General features: G+C 39.9%; 1 protein-coding gene across 1 annotated transcript in view; it reads right to left on the bottom strand.

The window, feature by feature from the left end:
* Positions 1 to 23,064, bottom strand: part of ERICH3 (glutamate rich 3) — a 104,030-nt gene extending 80,966 nt beyond the window's left edge. Inside the window, exon 1 of the mRNA XM_084873890.1 lies at positions 22,877 to 23,064. Coding sequence (XP_084730016.1) covers positions 22,877 to 22,899 — 23 coding nt within the window. The 5' untranslated portion in view covers positions 22,900 to 23,064. The remainder of the gene's footprint in view (positions 1 to 22,876) is intronic.
* Positions 23,065 to 23,310: the final 246 nt, after the last annotated feature.

The raw sequence follows: 23,310 nt of genomic DNA, 5'->3' as shown, positions 1-23,310 counted from the left end.
ATAAGCATCTTTTCTCCCAGGAACAGTTCCTGACGCACACAGGGTGTGCTACCCTACCTTCCTCTCCACTCCCCTAGACCCCTGAGTTGCATTACCCATCACACAGTAAGTTATAGTTTATTTCTTAGTTTCTTCTGCTAGGTTTCAAGGCCAGGAGGGTGTGTTATTCTTGGTATTCCTGTGGGTGTTATTTACTGTGTACTTAATAATGATGTGCTCAATAAATGAAGGCAAAATTTTGTGTGGGACTTATTCTTACTGCTATAAATTTCTATCTAAGTTTAAGCTCAGCAGTTTAAACTTAATTACTTCATATATTCCCAGACAATTTCATTAATTCCAGAACCTGCCAAAAAAATATTGATCATTTTTTAATTTTAGAGTCTTACATGTTAAGAGTTAAAAGAGGACAAACTGGCTCCTTGATTCCATGCTCTACCTCAGTACATGGTCAACTTAAGACTGTAAGGAAAAGTTTAAAGCTATTTTTTCCTAAATTTTAACCTATATTTTATTAAATATTACTACCTAACAAAAGCACATACACACACATATATATACAGGTATGTACACATGTATGCAGATATATGCATCTATATATACATACATATATAAAAATGAGTATATGTGTATATATATATATATATACCAAGACAGAGAGAGATAGGCAGAGAAAGGGAGAACACAAGCCTAAATACAGCCAAACCTAAAGCTGTCTTTAAAAATATATATATCCTATTACCTGTAAGAGAGATTAAGAATTTGTACATTTTACAAGCAGCTGATCCTTAAGTTATTCCAATACCGGAACAAGGACTCATATAGAGAGTTGAGGAGATGTCATTAGCAACCCTTTTATTTAGCTGTTTGCCCTGCCTTAATTACATGGAGATGGCGCTGTGACCTTTTCCTATCTCTTCAGCACTCATCTGGGGAAAGTCCCATGCTGTCAAATGGTAAGGAGATTTTAATTTTGTGCACAAGGGAGACCGAAAGACAGTTACAAAGCCCAGAAACTAAGGTGCCACGTGAGGGTTGCAGACATAGGACAAGTGTGGAAGCCATTTTTCGCTGGGTTTATGTAAAAAGACAACCCAGGGGCTTTGGTAAAGCATATACAAAACGAGCGCCAATAAGGCTTTGAAACCATCTTTTAAATGAACTGTCTTGGTCTCCTATAGTTCATCAAAGGTTTCCTGTCTCCAAAAGGTCAGCATCGTAGCCCTTACCCTTTCCGAGTCTCAGAATATCTCTTCAGCAGCTCATTTCAGAAAGGTGAGCAGGTGTCTCTCAGTCCTAACAATCACGATTCCACAGGTCACAGATTCTTCAGATAAATCATTAGGCTGATATCACGTACAGCCTTTTGTCTGCTTTCTCAGCTCCAGGTGTGTGTGTGTGTGTGTGTGTTTCTTTTAATAGATGGTTCTGAAATAGCTGTGAGTGCTAAAACCCTGATTAAATAAAGTAGTGTCAAAAAGATGGGATAACATGCACTTGAATTTCCCTACTGACTGGGAAAATATGCTCTTCTTTTAAACCTCCCTTTGCAACTTTTTAAAAGATTTAGGTGCTAATAAAAGTGCTTAGCCAGCTTTGGCACCCACCTCATTTCAATTCTGCTCTCTCAGGCTCTTACTAAATAAATATGTATGCATAGTGCCCCTCCACTCTTACAGGTCAAATGGATCCATTTCAACTGAACCCTTGACATACACCTCCTTTCATACCTTTCCCTGTTTAGGAACGATTAAGGGTTCAGGTTGGGATACCATTTGCAAAGCAACTCTTTCCATGACTATCATCACAGGATTCGAGGAATAACTTAACTAGATCTACCTATGCATCATTCTTTTATCACACAATGCCTGAATTATTATTTTTTAAAAATATTTCTATTGATTTCAGAGAGAAAGGGAAGGAAAGAGAGATAGAAACATCAACGATGAGAAAGAATCATCAATTGGCTGATTCCTGCATATCTCCTACTAGGGATCGAGCCTACAACCCAGGCTTATGCCCTGACTGGGAATCAAACCATGACCTCCTGGTCGATGCTCAACCACTAAGCCATGCTGGCAGGGCAATGCCTGAATTATTTTTAACTGAAACTTTAAATGAATGCATTGTTTAATAAGAAGAGTGAGTTATATCCAGATTTAGTAAAAACGGTTGTTACAGACTGTTTGTCCTCACTCCCCCATCCCCAAACTTATATGTCGAAATTCTAACCATAGTGTGGTGGTATTAGGAGGTGGGGCCTTTGGGAGATGATTAGGTCTTGAGATCAGAGCCTTGTGACTGGGATTATCGCCCTTTTCAACGAGACCCTATAGCAGTGTTTTTCAACCTTTTTTGGGCAAAGGCACACTTGTTTCATGAAAAAAATCACGAGGCACACCACCATTAGAAAATGTTAAAAAATTTAACTCTGTGCCTATATTGACTATATATAAAGTAATTCTCTTGAATAGGAATCAAACACAAAGAAAGTATTTTATAATTACTTTATTATGAAATATTAAGTAAACAAAATAGTGAAAAATTATAAAATTCTTGTCTTGTCTGCACCTACAGCACACCAGGCAACATCTCGCGGCACACTAATGTGCTGCGGAACAGCGGTTGAAAAATGCTGCCCTATAGAGCCCCCTTGTTCCTTCCACCATGAGAAATGGCCATCAAGAAAAGGGCTATCTATGAACCAGTTGGTGGGTCCTCACCAGACACCGAGTCTTATGGCACCTTAACCTTAAACTTGCCAGCTGCGAGAACTGTGAGAAACAGGTTGGCTAGGCCACCCAGTCTACGGCATACTGTTATAGCAGCCGAGACAGACTAGGACAGTAGTCCACACAAACATCTCCCCCGTGTCCATGTAAATGTCATGCTTGCCCTGACCCTCAAATCTCCTTCGCAGGCGATGGTGGTACTTCACAGTACCTGGTCTGCCTCACCCTTTCCAGTTGCTCTGCTTCGTGTGTCCGGGTCCAGGTTTGAAGCTTCCCTTGCTTTTATTCAGTGTCAAGAGCTTCCCTGGCCCAGTCACAAACTTAGAGCTGCTTCTGCCTTTGTCCTCTCCATTCACTGCCACCGTTTCTGACATTCCTCCCACCCTCCACTCTTTTTTCTTTCTTGCCCTCAGTGGCCCCCTGAAGTTACCTCGCCCTGGGCTTGGTGATTGTGCTGCTCCTGGGGCTCTCCATTTCCTCTCTAAGTCACTTTCGAATCTGTTGTCAAAGCTGGACTTCTTGGTCACCCTGCCTCAGTCCTGAGATCCTCTCTTGCTCCCCTCCCTAGGATCAAGGGCTGTGCTGGTTACTCAAAGGCCATGCTATTCATACCAAGTCCCACAGCGGGCTGGTCAGACCAGTATAACTGGTCAATAGGATGGACAAGATTGTTTACTCACCCCCTCCCTCTCACCTCCACCCCTTACTCCCCTACCCCCCTCACCATTATCCCCAAAACCCCCACCCCCCACCTCCACCCTCGTTTGCTGGGTGGAGAATGACCCACTTTCTGGCTCAATGCCTAGAGAAAAGTCCTCCCAGAAACAAATGCACACCCACCCCCTGTGGTGCCTGAGGGTTAGAGTTGGTGCTGAGTCACTGGGGGTGCTGCCTTCCCAGCTGCAGCCTCTCAATGCTCAGTCCTGAAAACCCTGCCCCCCACCATGTTGAATGTCTAAATGGGGCTCTGAAGTAATGAAGTCAAGATTCCTATCAGACCCTCCATCTGCCCGCACAGAGAGCATCTATCCCATAAAAGCCCCAGCGACTAGGGGAGGCACTGCAATATTACTCATCAAACGTTTTTGAGTACCATTTTCACGGCTTGGGATGAGGCACAGGACTGCGAGACAGCACAGATCCTTCACTAAAAACCCCAGTCCACTAGGGAGGTGTGCATGTGCAGACAGAGAGAGTATGTGTGCACTTGATTTCTTCCTGTGTTATAGGCCAATTCATTCATAGATGGTTACTGAGAGTCTGAGTGTCCCAATACCAGTCGCCATCCCACTCTGCACATCACAAACCACTTTCCCACACAAACTCTTACTTGTTTTCTTCTAAGTCCATATCTTCTATCTTTCTAAAATGAAAAAGCTCCACAACAAGATTATTGCCTAATGTTAAATCGGTCCTAGGAAAACCTAAGGTAAGGTGTTGTGGGCACACTGATAGAGGAATTCTGCAGCCTGTTCTCCCAGCACTGCCTGGCCCCACAGTCTACCCTTGTGAAAGGCAAGGCCTGCAGTGTTCAGACTCCAGCTCCAGTTTGTTAACATAAAAAATCATTAAAACCTGTAAAGAATTTTTGTGAGTTTATTTGAGCCAAACTGTCGACCTATGCTGGGAAGCAGAACCTCAATGAATTGAGATAATGCTCCGGAGAGTGGCAGGTTGCATTTGCATTTATACATTGCAATAAAAGGAAAGTGACTTAGGTGAGTTACATGAAATCCAATGGTGATAGACTAGAGAGGTCAGAGAAAGCAAAGCAGGGAAACTTCTGGGATTGGTTAAAAAGTATAATGATACACACATACTTAGGTGAATGCAGAAACAATTAACATAACAATGAAGGAATCTGTGGTATATGTCCTGGAGCCTAGGCATTGTAGGTTGTGCCCTAAGGGGTCCAGAAAAAGAAAGGGAAGTTGCAAGTTACCCAGACATTTCAAATGTATGCTATTATAGATGCAAAAAATAGATAGATTCAGTTAACCTAAAGGTTGGCCCTGTCAGTGAAAATACCAGCCTAGGATGTAACTGCCCACCATAACTGCTTTTAGTTAAAGTTTAATTTCAGACCATCCTTTGTGGTTACTTTAGGTCTCTGAGTTTGCAAGACCACCATGCAGGCCTCCCCTGAGCTTGTCAGGTCAGCATGTGGCCCCTTTCGTCCACAAGTTCAATCCTGTCTCCACCATTTGCTGCATCTGCAATGGGAGCAACTGACTTACCCTGCCTCCACCTCGATGCTTCTACTTGCCACAAAACATCCTGCAAGTGGTTATTGATGCATTCTCTAGGAAGAGAAAGGTTTCTCTCCACTCTCTTTGCTCCGTGAGCCATCACCAGAATCACCTCCAAAAGTCCCTTTGCAAACCATGTATTTGATGAGGAGTTAATATGCAAAATATATAAGAAATTCATATTGTGGAAAAATATGAATCATGAAATATTCATGGAGAAATGTTAATCTACCTAGTAAAGAGAAAAATTTTAAATGAAGTTTCTTATAAACAAAGATTAAAAAATATATAACTTCCATTTATAAGTTGCTATAATATTAACATAAAATCAATGTACTGATTTTTTAAAATCGTCTTACTCTTAAATATATTATACTTAGTGGCCTGGGATCCACAGGGATCAGGCCTAACCTGGCAGTCAGACATCCTTCTTGCAATCCAGGATGGCTGGCTCCTAACCAGTCACCTGCCTGCCTGTCTGATTGCCCCTAACCACTCTGTCTGTTGGCCTGCTCACCCCCAAATGCCCCTCCCACTAGCCTGATCACCCCCAACCGACCCCTGCCAGCCTGATCACCTCCAAACCCCCCATCCCCCAACAGCCTGATCACTCACAACTGCCTTCCCTCTTGGTCCCTAACCACCTCTACCTCAGCCCTATCACCATGGCTTTGTCCAGAAGAATGTCCAGAAGGTCTCCAAGAAGGTCTCCCTGTCTAATTAGCATATTACCCTTTTATTAGTATAGATAAAGGCTTGGTGCACCGGTAGGGGCCAGCTGGTTTGCCCTGAAGGGTGTCCCGGATAATGGTGAAAGGTCCCTTGGTGGGCAGGGTGGCCTGGGCAAGGGGCCTGTGGTGGTTTGGAGGCCATCCACATCCCCATTAGGGACCCTCACTCCATGGGGGCCTGGCCAACCTGGGTAAAGGACTGAGGGCCATTTTCAGGCTGGCCAAACCCCCTTAAGAGTGGGGGTCCCTGCTGGGGTGCCTGTCCAGCCTGGGTAAGGGGCTGAGGGCTATTTGCAGGCCTCTCTCTTGGTGGCCGGCCTAGGCAATCCAAGCCTTCCTCACTCAGGCCAGCTCCATGGCCACCACCCACAAGCCCCTCCTTCAGCGGTCAGCCCAGGTGGGTGGGAAGCTTGGCTACTTCCATCGCCAGGGGCAACCCAAACCTCCTGCCCATTCTGGCTGTCTCTGTGGCCGACATATTTGTCCTGCTAATATGCATACTCACTCCTGATTGGCTGGTGGGATGTTGTGCAGTGATGGTCAATTTACATATTTCTCTTTTATTAGTGTACATGTATGTATTTCTACAACCTGTTTTATTCTGCAGGTTCCCTTAAATTTGTTCAGGGAGAATATAAAAATCATTTTGGACATAACCAGGCTTATTTAGCTCAAATTGTGACTCAGACTGTTTAAATTAATGAAGTTTGTGTAGTTTCTATTGCTGCTATACAAAAGGATTATATCATAGCAGCTGAAAACACAACGTTATTGCCCCATAGTTCTGGAGGACAAAAAGTCCAAATGGGTCTCGCTGGGCTGAAACCCAGGTGCCAATCAAGCTGCATTCCCTCTGGAGGCTCTAAGGAAGAATTGTTTCTCTTTCCTTTCCCACATTCCAGAGGCTATGTGATCCCTTGGTGACTGGCCCCCTTCCATTGCTAATGCCACCAATGGCAGGTCGACTTTCTCACGTGTCATCTCTCTGCGTTTGGCTCTTCTGTTTCCTTTTTCCTCATTGAAAGGCCACTGTGATTACTTCCCTCGGGTCCATCCAGACTGACCCAGGGCAATCTTATTTTAAGTTCAGCTAATTAGCAAGGTTAATTTCCATCTGCAATCCTAATCCCCCTGCTATGTAAAGTAGCCTAGTCACCTGTTCTGAAGATTACAACATGGGCATATTTCAGGGACCATTATTCTATCTACCATGGATTTTTCTTATATGCCAGATGAGAGGGAGCAGAAACCCTGGGCACTCAATGCAATGGTTAGTTGGCTGTAACACACTTTGTCTAGTGATCAATCATGCAGGTGACCCCCACTTTCCAAAAAGACACTTTCCGGACAGAGAGAGACAGTTTTAAAACCACACCAAGATGTACAAAGCAAGTTAGAGCCTACCCACCCTGCTGATCTAATCTCGATGTGCCAAATGTGAGCCCTAAAACCAATGAACAAGAGGTAGCCTAGGAGCATTTTATTTTTTCTCCCAAGGTTAAGAATACATAGGTAACTTACTTTATCTAATATGCAAAAAGACACATTAGTCCTTAGTATGTAGTTATATTCATGTGAAATGCTATTTATTCAGCACTTACCATGTTTCATTAAATTCACATATTATAGGAAACACTAAGCAAAAGAACATTTTGCTAGTTACACTGTGGCATGCCATTAATGGTAAGCTGCAAATTATTTTAATAATGTTAAAGTGTGAAGACAATCACCTTAGTACTGATGAAATAGGTTAGCATGCATGCTTGCTACTGCATGTATATAGATATGTCTGGGGAAGAAAAAAGGCATATACAAGAATATGGCAGGGTCCCTAACATTAAGAACCTGAAAATAAGATTAGAGAGAAAGATTTTATGCATAAAACAATTAGAAAGCATACAAAAAGTATATTTACAAAGCACTAACAATGGTGCTTTGGAACTGGCTCATACTGGCTCCTATAAGATAATTGTTTAAATTTTCAGGAATTTTGCAAGCCATTGTTAGCTTAAAATCGGTCATGATGGGAGTATTTACACCCTAGAAACTGGCAAACATTACAAGTCAGGGCTCTATTTTTTCTTTCTGAGAAGCTAGTTTACCAGCACATTACTGACAAATTTAAAAAGTATGTGTCAAGATATAGCTGGGGAGGGGGGGGAAATAAGATAATTTATTACATGAGTCAACATATAAAAGTATATTTTACATACTTTTTAATCCAGAAATTAATTTTCGGATACAATATTTGACCCAAAGGGGCTTATGTACACATTCAACCATTTCCTATCCCTAACAGACAGAACACAAGGACTCCTGCAGATACACTGACATTTCCCAGTGGCATTTCAATCAAAAAATGTTATGCAAGGTATCTCTTTACATCGCCACAAAGGGAAAATTTCAACTCACCTACCAATCTGGAAAAAACTGATTACACTGTTTTATATTTAACAGAATCAAGTGAGACTTAGGTGAATGAGCCCAGTTTTATTACTAAAGATGAAAAACCCAATTGAGAGGTGCTTTGCCATTTCAGCGGTCACTAAATCTGTGATTTGTAGAGAGTGTGACTGTGTTCAAGAAGGGCTCACGCCAGTCCTCCACGGCCACGGCAGGCTTCCAGCATCGGCAGGCAGGTGCAATGTTTCTGCCACAGGCACTTGTACTGGGAAGGCAAGTTAAACAAATCACAGGCTGCTGTGGCTTGATTGCCTTTATGTTGCAGTTCACAAGGAATGGAGCTCCATCCCTCAACCCAAAGACTGCTCTCATTGTCCATCAGAAAAGATTTGCAAGTACCCGCTGAATTACGGCTCTCAGAAGGAACTCATCACACTCAAGCCACCCAAACAAGCCTAAGATTTTGAATCTCAGCAAGATTCTAAGCTAGGAAGTTCATAACATCTAAATTGAAATAAATTCCCCAAATAAAATATCTGGAAACTGCACAGAAAAATGAAGAAAAATTTAGCTTCTTAGCTTTCTATCACTAAAACTGCCTGTCTAGTATTGATGAGAAACAAAATTTATAAACTATTTGACCAGATACTTTAATTCTTAAGAGGTACAATTTCCCGTAATTAAAGGCAAATAAATCTATATCAACCATGCCTTTCCCAAAGTCAACTTGATGAAATAAAAAAGATGGGAATTACCCGAAACCAGTTTGGCTCAGTGGATAGAGCGTCAGTCTGCAAACTGAAAGGTCCCAGGTTCGATTCCAGTCAAAGGCACATGCTTTGATTGTGGGCACATCCCCAGTGGGAAGTGTGCAGGAGGCTGCTCATGGATGTTTCTCATCTATGTTTCTGGCTCTCTATGTCTCTCCCTTCCTCTTTGTAAAAAATAAATTAAAAATATATTTTTTAAAAAGGATGGGAATTGAATTCAGAAGTCTTGAGGTCAGATTCTAATTCCACCCCTTCTGAATGGATAATGCTGAAGACTTCCATCTTCTTCCCCTTACAATGATCACCATGACCTAAAATGTTGTGACTACTTCCTGAAATGACCGATCTAAGTTTACTGGTGTGGAGATGCATTTTCTTGGAGCTACTGGGTTATAGAAATTATGTGGAAATGACCATATAAAATCTAGCCAACTCCTTCAGTTTATATTCAGGAAACTGAGTTTCATCAGTAAACTCAGATCAAAGACCTCAAAAACAATGCCACAGTAATTCCCACAGAACTCTACCTATCCCTTTCTGAGGGACCTGGTCTCACTACCTGCCACCAGAATTTATTTCCTCCATGTTTAATCACCCCCTTTAATTTCATATGAGATTCCTTCCCGTGTCCCTCCCAAAAGGTACAGTATGGAGCCATGTCCATAGCAAACACTCAGCCAATATTTGTGAATTAATTAATAAATCAATTAATGGGAAACAACATATATTAGTCCAATTCCTTGACACATATCCTTAAAAAAAATCCATGTGTAAAGATCATATCCTTTCTTCTGCTTCAGGAAATACCTGAAAACAGTCTATAACAAAAGAAACTTAAAAGCATGCTTTAAATATTTTGTCTTTTTAAAATGCAGAATGCTTAGTATGGATGAGCATGCTGACAATGTTAGTTTTGTTTTTGTCACATAAGTGCCTTTACAGTTACTATGAAGTTTCATTAGAAGAAAAAGTTTCCATGGAGACAGGGGGGGAAAAAAAACACCCCAAAACACAGCCTTTTGTGGAAACTTGAAAAAAGAACAATACAAAAGAGCAATTGACACAAGGGTCAATTATTTACCAACCCTTTATAAGAAAACTCTGCCAAGGAAAATTAGACCATGAATCTTTGCTGTCTGCCACTTTATGAAGGGTGACTGAACTGATATCGTATAAATGATTTTATATTCCATTCTTCATTCTTTTTTATTTGCATCCAAACCAGCCAGATCTCAGCAATTATGCTAAATATTGATTTACAATTTCATCTATTCTAATGATGCAGACAGATGAGAACCATGATATTATTTTATTTATAGCCTTAATATGATGGTTTGAAGTGACCAGTAAAAACAAAACTAATCTCCAACGGTGCTGACTGCTGGCAAGATGGTTTTGCATTGTTCACAGATGCGTCCATAGGAAAGGGAGTAGGTGGGCTCATGCGCACTAAGATGGGCCATTTCCCTATAATATGCTCTTCTTTGGATACTTGAGAATCTTGCATCTTTGAATGGAAAATAAAAACTGTGGCCACTTAAAAATGTGCATTAATAGAAAAGTAGTATCCAGATTAAGAAAGATAATAAGGCTATCTGGAGCAAAGGGGACAAAAAGAAAAGTTCTGGAAATCAATCATTTTCATTAGAAGCATTTACTGATCACATAAATTTCTGTAGGGCACACAGTAAACACTTTTGTGACATTCACTGTATTTTTTAATTCTCAAAACAAATCTGCAAGGTACTATTATCCTCCCTTGTCATAGATGAGTAAACTGAGCTATAGCTCACAACTGGTTCAAGACAGATCCAGGATTCAAATCAGGGACTGTTCTGCTTTAACTACTAACTGAATTGTGTCCTATGAAGTACAGTCAAATACCCCGGAAAGGTCAGCCTGGAGAAGGAAAGACATGTAGGGAGTCAGAGAAGTGGATGGTTGCCATGTGAAAGGTGCTAAGAAGGCAGGATCATCACAATGAAACTACAGGGATGGTATTTTCACTCAATAAAAGGAAATTGTTTAAAGGTCAAAGGGATGACCTGGAGTATTGTATGCCCAAAGGTCCTGGAATTGTATGGTTTTATGACAGCAACGGAGGGTTTTAAGCAGGGAAATGAGATGAGGTAACTGTTCTCTCTTTTTGACACCTGTATCCTCCTGCTGTGTCTTTAGAAGGCAGAGTATGGTAGTTAGGAGTTTGACCTCTCAAGTCCAATATCCTGAGTTTGAATCTTCACATTAAGTAGATTAGTAACCAGGGGAAAGGTACTTAACTAGGATGTACTTTATATCTTCCTCTGAAAATGGAAATGATAGCAGGTTACTTTAGAAAATTATTTTTAGAACATTAAATGTGTCCATACGTATAAAGCACTCAAGAATTTACGCAGCACACAGTAAATGCTCAAAGAATTTTAGGAAGTTATCATTGAGTATACACCTCCTTCCCAATCATCAATTTAAACCCAAACTGAAATAATTTTATGCAGGTAAAAGTAACTATTTTTAAAGGCTTCTACCATAAGTAATTTCTTTCCATATTTAACTTTCCCCATTGGCAGAAAGCCTTCCTTGAAAAAGACAACACTTAAAATATATTTATCCCCATTTATTCCTCAAAGATGATTAATTATTATGTCAATATCCATTGTGAGTTAACAATTAGAAAAGTGCAGAATTTTAGAGGAGGTCTGAAAAATTTCCATGTTATTCTATGTATTCCCATATTGAGAACTGATTTAAGCAAAATTAATAAGTAGGTGTAGTTTGCCTTGCATACACCCAATCTTCCTTCCCTGTGCCTTGTCTCATGCCTAACGGACAATTCTTCTTTACATAGTAATCCTTGGTGTTGTCAGGTTCTTCCTCCTCCTCCCCTACCTTCTTCTGTTGCTTTTCCATATACGTCTACTCCCAGGAAACCAAATGTCTGAATTGTTCAGCACACATACTGAAATTCAGTGTAGGAGAAAGATGTTTATTAGGGCCAATATTTGTGAAAGGAAGAAAGTGGGAGCAGGATTGCTCAGAGGGAGAAGGCAAGATGCACATAAACCAAGCACAGCCTTGGCCTACCTGAAGTGGCCAAGCCTCTATCCATATCCCTCCATGCTCAGGCACCCAGGAAGGATGTGACCTTGGACAAGGTGGTACTCTGGAGCTATGGAAGGCCTGAAGATGCTGACAGCTGGATAATCTACAGGCCACTATCTACACATGGGAAGCAAGTCCTTCACAAAAACAAACAAAACAAAACAACAAAAAGAAACAGCCACCAAAGAAGATCACAACAATAAAATACCACGTGTATTGGGTGAGGAAGGTTAACAAATTAACCTCTTTAGAAATCTTCTCAGTTCTTTAAAATGTATTTTTTTTATGTGTAATATTGAGGTTTAAAATAGTAAGGACATCTGGTCAAAGATTAAAGGGGTTGACTAAGTTTTAAAGGAACAATCATTTTTAAAAGTACCCATAATATTTTCACCAGTTCATCTGCCATTCATCAGTGTCAAAGTAATGATGCAGCTTCCTGAGTCTGTCCAGAATTTCCAGATTAGATAAGAAGAATAAATATATTAGAGAAGTACAAACACTCATGTTTATTAGAATTCTCAATTATCCAGATTATGAGTTCTTAAAAGGGCAACCTCATTCTTGGATTATGCAGAGGTGGGTCAATATTAATTTTCTTTGTAAAAATACACAAATTTAAGTACAGGTTACCATTTAAAATGAATTAGTTTAATTGAACAAGAAAGTGATTTATGGCCCGTAAACTAATTTCCTCATCTTCCCTCCCAATTAGTTTGGGGTATCTCTGTTTATTTTGAGCTATTTATATTTTGTATTTTTGGCTGATGTGCTTCAAAAAACGAATCCTAAAGATTTAAAGATAGGTTAAGTAACTTTATTGTAATAATCATTTTGTAATATAACTGTATATAAAAGTGCCACATTGTACACCTTAAACTTACACAGTGTTATTTGTCATTCATAGATCAAGAAAGCTGGAAAAATAAAACTAGGGGGAAAATTTAAGCAGCATGTTCTTTACACAAAGATAAAAATAAATATACAATGGTTGCCATTTAGCAATTCTCTAGTATGTGCCAATGTTTCTACAAGAAAGCTGTTTTGTTTTTTTGGGTTTTTTTTTTTACCCTCCATTTTTTGAAAGAGTAAAGTGAGGCTCAGAGAAATTAACTTCCCTCAGTTCACCTAGGGCAAAACTGAGATTCAAATCTAAGTCTTTCTGACTCCAAAAATATTACACTTTCCACTAAGGCATGCTTATCTCATATTTTTTTAATGGAACATTGATTTTTTTTCTTTTGGAATTTCATCCCATTTTATTTAGGAAAAAAAAAAAGAAAGAAAGAAAGAAGAGAAAATTGCAGACAGCTCCCATCCTTCAGACACTTCAAGCCCTTCATCATGTCTCCTGTGATATGCTGCCCATCCCCACTCCCCACTGCAGTCTCTACATTCATTCCCTTGGCTCTGTCTCCCCGCTTCCTTTCTTAAGCTCCCCTCCACTCTGACATCAGGCTTTGGGATTTGGTTCCTGCTCCATGCTCTTGCATTTGGCCTTGTAATGTCAGACTTTTCTTTTTTTTATTTCTCTGAGTTAATCTCCTCACCAAGGACTGGAACCTCAAAACCCCTCTTCACAGACTGCAGCCTAAGGTCAGCCTGAACCACTTCCTATTCTGGAATTTCCAGCCTGGGTCAAAGCTCTAAGTCTCAAGTTTGGAGGGGGGAAATGTAGGAACGAAGAATGGTTATAACCTTGTGTAAATCCTTATGAATTGAGAAAAAAATATATATAAAAAATTAGAATCACCCACTTCCACACTACTTGTGGAATAAATAATAAATGCTGTTATCGTTATTGCCACTATTTGTTTGGGTTTCTCTTACTTACAGTTGAACATATTCCTAATTGATACAATCACCCTGTTGCCCCCAAACAGCAAAACTCAAAGAAGGTCAATGTCTTTGAAAAACTTACTTAAAAAACTCACTACTCGTGTTTTGTTTCAAGAACTCAGATGAACTGGAAGCTTGGTGACTAGCACATAATAGGCACTCGGTAGATATTAATTGAATGAATGAGCAAAAATGTGCTCTTGGAACTTTTCAGAAATGATCAGTAAGATAGGAGACATAAATCAGCGATTATTGAGCTAAGTTCAGGTCATTGTTCTGGAGCTACATGAGGAGCAAAATATGTAGAGAGTTGTCTCCTCCCTCAAAGGTTTTGTAGTTTATTAGGGAAATATAAAGATGACTGGAGTGGGAGGCGGATGTGTCTACATGATACCTTTTGGTGTAACTTCAAAACAAAGCATCTTAGAAACACCTTTTCAAACAGTGTTGCTTTATTAGCATAGCTTTAAGAATAAAAATAACCCAGAGGAAAATGGAGAAGAAAGAAAATACAAAAACACTAACTATGATTATTTATGGATGGTAGGATTTCAAACAATTTTTTTCCTCCTTGTATTTTCCTGCTCAAAGCAAAAATTTTTCAAAATACAAATAAGTACAAGTAGGAAAATAGAAAACCACTTGTATCCCTAGTACCAGAGACTTCAGATCCCTTCTAAGTTTATTATCCTAATTTAAAGCAACTTATTTTTATTTGAATCTAAACAACAGAAACAATATTATTGTAAATATCTTGAAGCAAGCCATCAAGAGAAACAACTTCTCAATATGATAGCCACATAATATTCACAAACATAAAATATTACATTATTTTGTATAGAGTGAATACCAAATTAACTGCTACTATAAAACAATGATTCAATTCAATTGAAAATCCGTAGTTTTTAATGCTGTCTCATAACTACTATGTGCAATTTATATTGCCTGTTTAGTTCCCTGCTGTTTTGTCTCTGGCTTCAATATTTTGCCTTAAGAATTCTCATTAATTTATATGTTTATTACTATTATAAGAAAATAGTAAGAGTCACCAAAAAATGGATCACCAGCTTAAAATGTTCCATTTTCTATTGCAACTAGTGTTACCCACTGAGAAGTGGGGAGTAATTTGATTACTAATCAGACTTAACAAAAGAAAAGCTCAATACTTACCAGTAGAGATCATTGACATATTGTCTAAATTATTTCTCCTCACTAGTCCTTTAATCGTATTTTCTATTTGCTTTTATTTTTATCTCCCTTTTGAACTTTTGGCTTCCAATCTCCACACCCCCTGACTTAATATTCTTAAATCATGTATTCTCAATGACTCTGCATTTCCCATAAAGACCATTTTCAGCTTTTGTAGGATCAAGTATTAAAGAACATCAGCAGTTGCAAATAGATGTATTAATGTGCTAGGGCTGCCCTAACAAAGTATCACAGACTGGGTGGCTTAAACAACAGAAATTTATTGTCTCACAATTCTGGTAGGCTATGACACCAAAATCAAGGTGTCAGCAGGATTCATTTTTTCTGGAGGCCACCAGGGAAGGACCTGCTCCAGGCATCTCTCTTTGGCTCACGGATGGCTGTCTTCTCCATGCATCATCATCACAGCGGCCTTCTCTGTGTGTGCATGTGTTTCCTCACCTCCTCTTCTTTTAAGGACACTGATTGTGTTAGATTAGGGCCCAACCCACCAACCTCTTTTAACCTTAATTACCTCATTAAAGTCCTCCAAATACAGTCAGATATGAGGTACTGGGAGTTAGGGCTTTGACATTTGAACTGAGGTGGGAGGCAAAATTCAGCCCATACCACAGGCAGAACCAGAAATGTGGCCAATTTAAGTATGTAACGTGGACTTAGAAGAAAAAAAAAGTACATGTTCACTGAGTACAAAGAAACCCAAGCTGCTGCACTTTGATTCTGAATGATCTGATCTATCAAACAGAAAAGAATCCTTGGTGACCCATCTAAAACGGGGAGCAGATGCCCTCAGGATCTTACCACATTCCTGTAAATGTGCAGATAGCTGGAATGGGTGAATAGAGGTAAACAAGGCTCTCCAATTAAAGTCCCCAGAGCATGGTGAAGAAGAAGAAAAAAAGTTGCAACTCACAATAATCTGCCCATAGACTAGAAAGAGTTAACCATACAAAGGGGATAGGGAAAAGAGAGTGGGAGTGAGAGGAGACCTGAAGAAAACAAGAAGTTGTTAAGGAAACCAGAGTCCTACATCTATATTTTAAAATGTTCTTCACTTTTAAAGTATCTTTCCTGTATGTTTGTGTAGTTTTTGTATGTTCTTATATTTCACTATAAAAACAATGACTCGACAACAATTCTCAATAGACTTTTTTTTTTAATATATTTTATTGATTTTGTACAGAGAGGAAGGGAGAGAGATAGAGAGAAAGAAACATCGATGAGAGATGAGAGAGAGTCATCGGTCAGCTGCCTCTTGCACACCCCCTACTGGGGATATGCCCGCAACCAAGGTACATGCCCTTGACCGGAATCGAACCTGAAACCATTCAGTCCCCAAGCCGACGCTCTATCCATTGAGCCAAACCGGTCTCGGCTCAATAGACTTTTAATCCTAATACCTGAGACAGAGTTTCGGTAAAGCATGATTTTTAAGGTACATCTACTAAACTTGTCACCTCTTTTTCTCTTTTCTCTGGAAAAAAACATTAATCCAGAAAGGTTATTTACTTAAACCCAATGTATTTTCTAATAAAACAAAATGCAATACTGCTGTTGTCAGTGAAGGACATGTTCCCTAATTGGGGCATTTGCAAGAAGAGGGTGATTCAGAGCTTCTGGACAGTGAAAGAACCAAGTAGCTTCTGCTCAGCTGAAGACCAGAGGTATAATGGAGTCCTAACTTACATCTGGGTTGACTTTTTCAGTTAGTATAAGATGCAAATATACTATGTAGTCAAAAATATCCTTAAAATATACAAAAAAGTACAATACACATGGTTTTGTGTATACCACTCTATTCAGTAATTCTTTGCATGCTTAAGTTTGATAATCATGGAGATAGGCCAAAGCAAGCAACTAAACAAAAATCAAAATGTAGTATCTACATACTAAAATAATTAATTCTTTTTTGAGGGCATTGTACAAGTCTTCTCCAAAGCAATCACGACTAGCAGTTGATCATTTAAGCAAAAAAAAATAAGTTAATGAAGTAAATGTATAGAAATACATCCATCTTAAATAGTTTAATTAAAAGCATAAATATATGTCCACTCACTGTTTTTATTTGTAGTGCCAAGGGTTTACTTTAAACAAGATTTAATTAATTGTCCTCTTATTTTATCCTTTTTCCTTTTTTAAATATAAATCATACACATATCATTTGGGATTTCAAGTTTAGGGAAAGGTGAAAAGATATTTGCAAACCATTGTGAATGTTGAATCCTAGATTTTTTTTCCTTTTTACAAATTTTTCTTTCATTTAATTTTATTTTATTTTAAACTTATAGACATAATAAAATTATTCCAAAGTACATACCGTTTTCAACTAATTGTATGGAAAAATGAGTAAGCCATTGGAGGAAAAGAGCCAATAATCCAATCTGCATACAACTTCTCTGGGTCTATACCAAAATTAGTAATTAACATTTAAAATATTATGGCAGCATTATCTTACAGAATCGGAAGTGGTCAATGGAAATTATATCTCTGGAAACATAAAATCTCAAGAATATATAAACTCCAGGTCAATTATTTGAGGCTGAATTTTGAATTGAAAATTGAGTCAGAGAAGTATTATTTTCTTAAACTCTGAAAGAAAAAGTAATATATATATATATATATATATATATATATATATATATATATATATTATAGCTTAGGCTGAACTACAAAATGACTGGTTGACCAGTAGCATGCACTGACCACCAAGGGGCAGACACTCAATGCAGGAGCTGCCCCCTGGTGGTATGTGCGCTCCCACAGCAGGAGTGCTGCTCAGCTGACAGACCTGTCCCTGAGGCCCACCAGCCCAGTGGCAGCCACTCCCTCCCTCAGTAGTCCTACAGGTCCAATCTCCAGAGAATAGGCCAGGCACCAATGGACCAGGACTGCCAGCATGATCCTGACAGTGCCACTGGACTCCTGAAAGTTCACCTTGGGCCCACTTCTGCTTCCCCTCCCTAGACACTCTGCAAAGAAAAAAACAGTATAAAAGTGGCCTCCAGGTGGCTCCCAACAACCAACATGAATGTCAGGGGACAAATCTGGATCCTGGGCCAGCAAGGGCATCCCACCAACTGCCGGGAGGACTGATCACATACATCCTGGCTACCCCCACACCCTCCTTGGGACCCCACCCATGCATGAATTCATGCACCAGGCCTCTGCTTATTAACAACTAGAGTAAGTTGGAGAAGTTTCCACTTCTCTTCCCAGTTAGCAATGCCTTAACAACCTCAGCGAGCATCATGGACCATGAAGAACCAAGATAAGAACATACAGGAGGAAAAATCCTGGGATTCTTTTTCTAAGGATGTTATACATATGTCCAAATGAAATGCCTCAATGGACAAAAAGAAAAAGAAAAAGAAAAAAGACTAGGAGAAAGAAAGAATGCTATAGGAGACTGCATCTGACAGCACCTTTCTCTAAATTGGACATTTGCTAATTGGAATATGCACACTTCTGGGGATACCCAAAGGCTTTCCCAGGCAAGAACAGTTTAAAGGAATCAAGTTTAGAGCCTCAAGTTTCCTCCATTTGCTCCTAAAGCTGATCTACCTGAACAATGCACTTCCAATCATAATAACTCATCCTTCCTTTTTATCTTTTTGTTTTTACAACAGAATGGTACATATTTCACCATCTGGTAATGTCTTATTAGGGTGCACAAAACTTAGAAAAACTTCTACAAAAGGACAACTTGAAGTATTTTATACATGATGATACAACAAATGGCTTTTCATCACTGGGCAACAAGTAGGATTGCAATCCTTTGTTTCCAATCCTTTGCTTTCAACATAACTGAAGGGAGACCTAACTGAGTTGTCATTTGAAAGATCTTTAAAAACAATTTTCAGTGATAGATCCCTATGTGATTTTTGGCATATAATTTTGAAGGAATTCAAGGATCTGAGTGACATTGTATAACAAATCCCTTTTCATTTCCACCTACTTATATGAACAGGTTTGCTAAGCAAAGGACTAAGAGAAGACATCCCATCTATAAAAACAAAAGAGAAGAATCTCTAACAAAATAAGAGAGGAAGTAAAAAAAAAAAAAAAATGAGCACATTCAATTCACTTTATTTAATCAGAAACAATTTACTTCTAGAAGTTAAGTTGCTAATATTTAAAAAATATATTTTATTGATTTTGCACAGAGAAGAAGGGAGAGAGATAGAGAGTTAGAAACATCAATGAGAGAGACTCATCGATCAGCTGTTTCTGGCACATCCCCTACTGGAGATATGCCCACAACCAAGGTACATGCCCTTGACTGAAATTGAACCCGGGACCCTTCAGTCCCCAAGCAGACGCTCCATCCATTGAGCCAAACCTGTCTCAGCAAGTTGCTAATATTTAACAGGAGGTTAATTCGGGACTACCCAATTGGAAATCAAATACATAATGACTTCACACCTGAGATTCTGTGTGATTTACTTTGGTAGTGGGAGTGGGTGATGAGCAACAGACTAGAATGTGACTACAAAATACAAAGCATTGCATTGTTTGCTAATGAAGAAAGTAGAGACAAATTGCAATGGATGCTCCCGCTGAATAACATGGCAGATTTGTGATTTTGGAGGAGTCATTTTTGGATATACATATCTACTATTTAAAAGTGGACAATTTTACTTATAGTGGTTTTTACTTTGCTTTTGATGCAGGGCTGAGTTAGCAGAGAGTGCCAAGGATGTGTTAATTCTACACTTCAGTATATTGTCACTACAGAAGCACTTACTTACATTTTTTAAAAAGTGTGAATTAATAAGTTTAAACAACGAAAATGTTTCCAAGTCTTGGCAGAATCTTTCCAAACACACAACATTTTGTGCATTTTTATCATAACATGGTATATGTTAATATTCCCCATTCTCCCAGTTCCTCAAAGCAAATTTGCATACGAATGTGACTCTTTCTACTTAAAAGATCCAAGGATTCAGAGATGATCCTTTGAAGGAGCCAAGAGAGCATTATCATGTTATTGTCATGAATGAATGAGGGGTATAAAATCCGCCATCCCATCTCTAAGATTAGTGCACAGCCTACAAACAAATGGCAACTCGGGGTGAGATGTAGCAAACCAGAGAGACAACTGAGATTCTCCACTCTAAGACGATTTCACTGGAGATGGCAATGCCAGAAATGGTGCTCCCTACTTGACGTCCCCCAAATCGAAATGCAGCTCAGATTCAGTCTTTATTATAATCTGTGGCAGAAGTTTTTAAGACTACTTTTATTGACTCCAAACTCTATCTGCACCAAGTCAGCACAGGCCCTTTGCAATTTGTACGTCAAGTGTCTCCTGCTGTAATTAAGTAAGCAGCGGAATTCGAAAGGAAGCCCCCAGAGAAAGCATCAGGGCGTCACTTATTGATCTGTGGAATTTTAGGGATTTAAAATTTCTGTTTCATTGTACAACTGCACTTTATTACCACTTTATCCTTCACATGTAATAAGTACAAACTGCTTCAGTAATGATGGAAAAGCTTTCTCGGCTTTAATGAAACCTTTTACTTGCTACTGAAAGTTTTATTATTTTCAAATGGCAGCACAGGCAAGAAAAATAATCACTCCTTATATTGAGTGAGAAACTTCAGCAATCTAAATAATTTTGTTCTTGGGTGGATTGTAAGACATTTAGAGCTGTAATGTTTATTATTTTCATTTATTTTTGATGATCAGAAACCAAAATATGTATGTGTTTATCCACACTATAACAAAATCATCTCCTAATCGTATATTAAAGGACTATAGATATTTGTGTGCAGCTACCACCTGTAAGATGCCAGTCTGATCTGGATAAGAATTGCTATATATTTAGGGTTTCCACAAACTTCAGCTGTTGGCCAGGAGAGGTAATGTAGCATGATGGTGTAAGCCCATGGGCTCTGAGGCTGGACTACATGGCTTTGCATGCCAGCCCTGAATCTGCTTTCCTGTGCAATCTTTAGAAAGTTCCCAGTCCTTGCTTTCCTTACCTGTAAAAATAAGGGTGACTAGAACCTGCCTTATGGAATAGATGCAAAGATTAATAGAGGTATTTCCTGTAAAACATTAGATTAGAGTTTGGTGCATGGTAAGCACTTGATAAATGTTAAGCTCTAATATGGTTTTCCCATGGGAATACATCCACCTCTAGACCGGATGTTCTGTCCAATGATGCCATTCATTCAACAAACATTCGTTGAGCTTTCCTTTATGCAGCCCATTTGTCCTAGGTAAAGGGGGCACAAAGACTGATGAGATATGATGCCTGCACTCCAGGAGCTTCCAATTTTAGTGCAAAATTATTGTTGACATCTTAATATATTTCTTGAAGAGTACTGTGAAGCACACTCTTTTCACTGGATCACAAACTTGTCCTTTTTCCCATGCACTTGAAACTAATAGAACTATGGAAAAATTTCACTTCCATTCCTGAAATCTTAATCATGCACAATTTAATAAGCAGCTACAGGTTTTTCCACATTTTAAGACAGATGATTAAATGGTCTAATCAGATTCTAACTTAGCTAAAAACTTGAAAAACATAGGAAGACAACCATGACTGACACATTCATTTTCCCGAATGTGGACATACTGCAAACAGCCACTGCAGAAAACCAGTTCCATCCACATCCCGCATGGTCCATGGCTAACTGAAACGGCACGGGAGTTCAGCATCAAAGCGCTGAAGCACCTCGACAAAATTCAATTTGAGAAAAGAACTTTGTCTGGTCATAGCTACATTTCACTTTCCAGAAAGTTCTAAAACTGACTTCCAACATGGCACCTTGTGTGTCTTTAGTGTTTTCAAACATTTGTGTTTATGTCATTACACTCAAAAAATTCATTTAAAAAAATTAAATCTTTAAGTTTGACTATAAATCCCAAGCACAAAGACGAACGCGGCATTTTAGACATTACAAACTCCAAATGATCTTCAATATGTTGTCCTCTGCTAATTTGCTGCTCTTGAAAACGTGCAATAAATTCAGTTAAAAAGGAAAACATCTTCACATTAGTTGCAAGATCAACCGGGTTATTACCTACTCACTAGATGTATCATAATAATTTTTTTAAATTATGCATTACAATTGCTTAATTCAGAAATTGCATATTCACTCTTCCACTAAAAGGATCAAGACTGGGGGGGGGGGGGGGGGGGCGGGGGATAGCCAATAATGACCTTGCTAACTTTCTAGAATGGTTTGAATAATTGCCTAAATATGTCTTCGGAGGAGGAGTGCAACAGAAGATCACCTGTAAACATACAGGCACACATCTGTCGTTTCTAGGTCACACCACCTTCCCTGGTCAAAATGCCGGTAAAGGCCCCGATGTTTCTCTGGGGACGGGGCAGATAGAACCCCAGAAAGGAGAGGCCCTCCTTACAATGCAACCATCCTCAACTGCAAGTCTGCTCACACTCCCTGTGTATGCCAGAGGCCACAGAGAGAATGTGTCCATCTCCCTCCGCAGCCTTGCAACGAATGCTACTGTGGGGACCTCTACATTTGCTGTTAAGCACACACGCTCCACGCCACAGGGTCACCTGGACCCCAGCTAAGGCCCCTGCTTAGTGGATGCGTTTCTCACATCCACTTTTTAGATCTTCCAGGGAGAGCATTTCAGAGGAGATGAAGGTGAATGAAGCGAGGAAAGGGGAGGGAGGAGACCTAAGCCTGGGATTTCTGCCTTCCTCACTGCAACCCAGGATCCCTATTATTGTACTCCTCGCCCCATCCCCCTTCGCCCCTTCCCTCCGCAGCAGGAGGGAGAGGAGGGGCCGCTGCCTGAAGCCGCCACCAGCCAGGCATGGAAAAGCTGCATTAAAAAAAGCTGCCGTTGTCACTTACCCAGAGGGGTGAGAATGGCTCATTTTTGCAGGATGGTTTTTTTGGACCCGCGGCAGGTGCGGAGGGTGGCTGCTGACAATCCCGCTCTCGGGGGCTCCGCACTGCGGGCGCCCGTTGTTCTCGTGGCACCTGGGCTGCCACCGCCCTGCGCCCCAGCCACCCGCAGCCTCCGGGGCCCCACCCGCGGGCGGTATCCACAGCCTCCCGGTTGCTAAGGGAGGAGAGAAGGCAAGCGCCCAGGTTGCAGGAAGCCAAGGCTGTGCTGCTGGAAGCCAGCCCGGGGAGGCTCCGCTTCTAGCCCTTCTTCTGGGCCCCTAAGTGAGAGCAGACCCAGCTCCTGGTCTGTTGCAACGGGATGCGGGTTCCCCAGCACCTAGAATCTGAAAACCATACACACACACACACACACACACACACACACACACACAATGTGT

This window comes from Pipistrellus hanaki (assembly GCF_964339955.1).
Source record: "Pipistrellus hanaki genome assembly, chromosome: 2".
Classification (NCBI taxonomy): domain Eukaryota; kingdom Metazoa; phylum Chordata; class Mammalia; order Chiroptera; family Vespertilionidae; genus Pipistrellus; species Pipistrellus hanaki.
The sequence above is the reverse complement of the archived record's forward strand: the minus strand, read 5'-3'. Positions and strand labels throughout refer to the sequence as shown.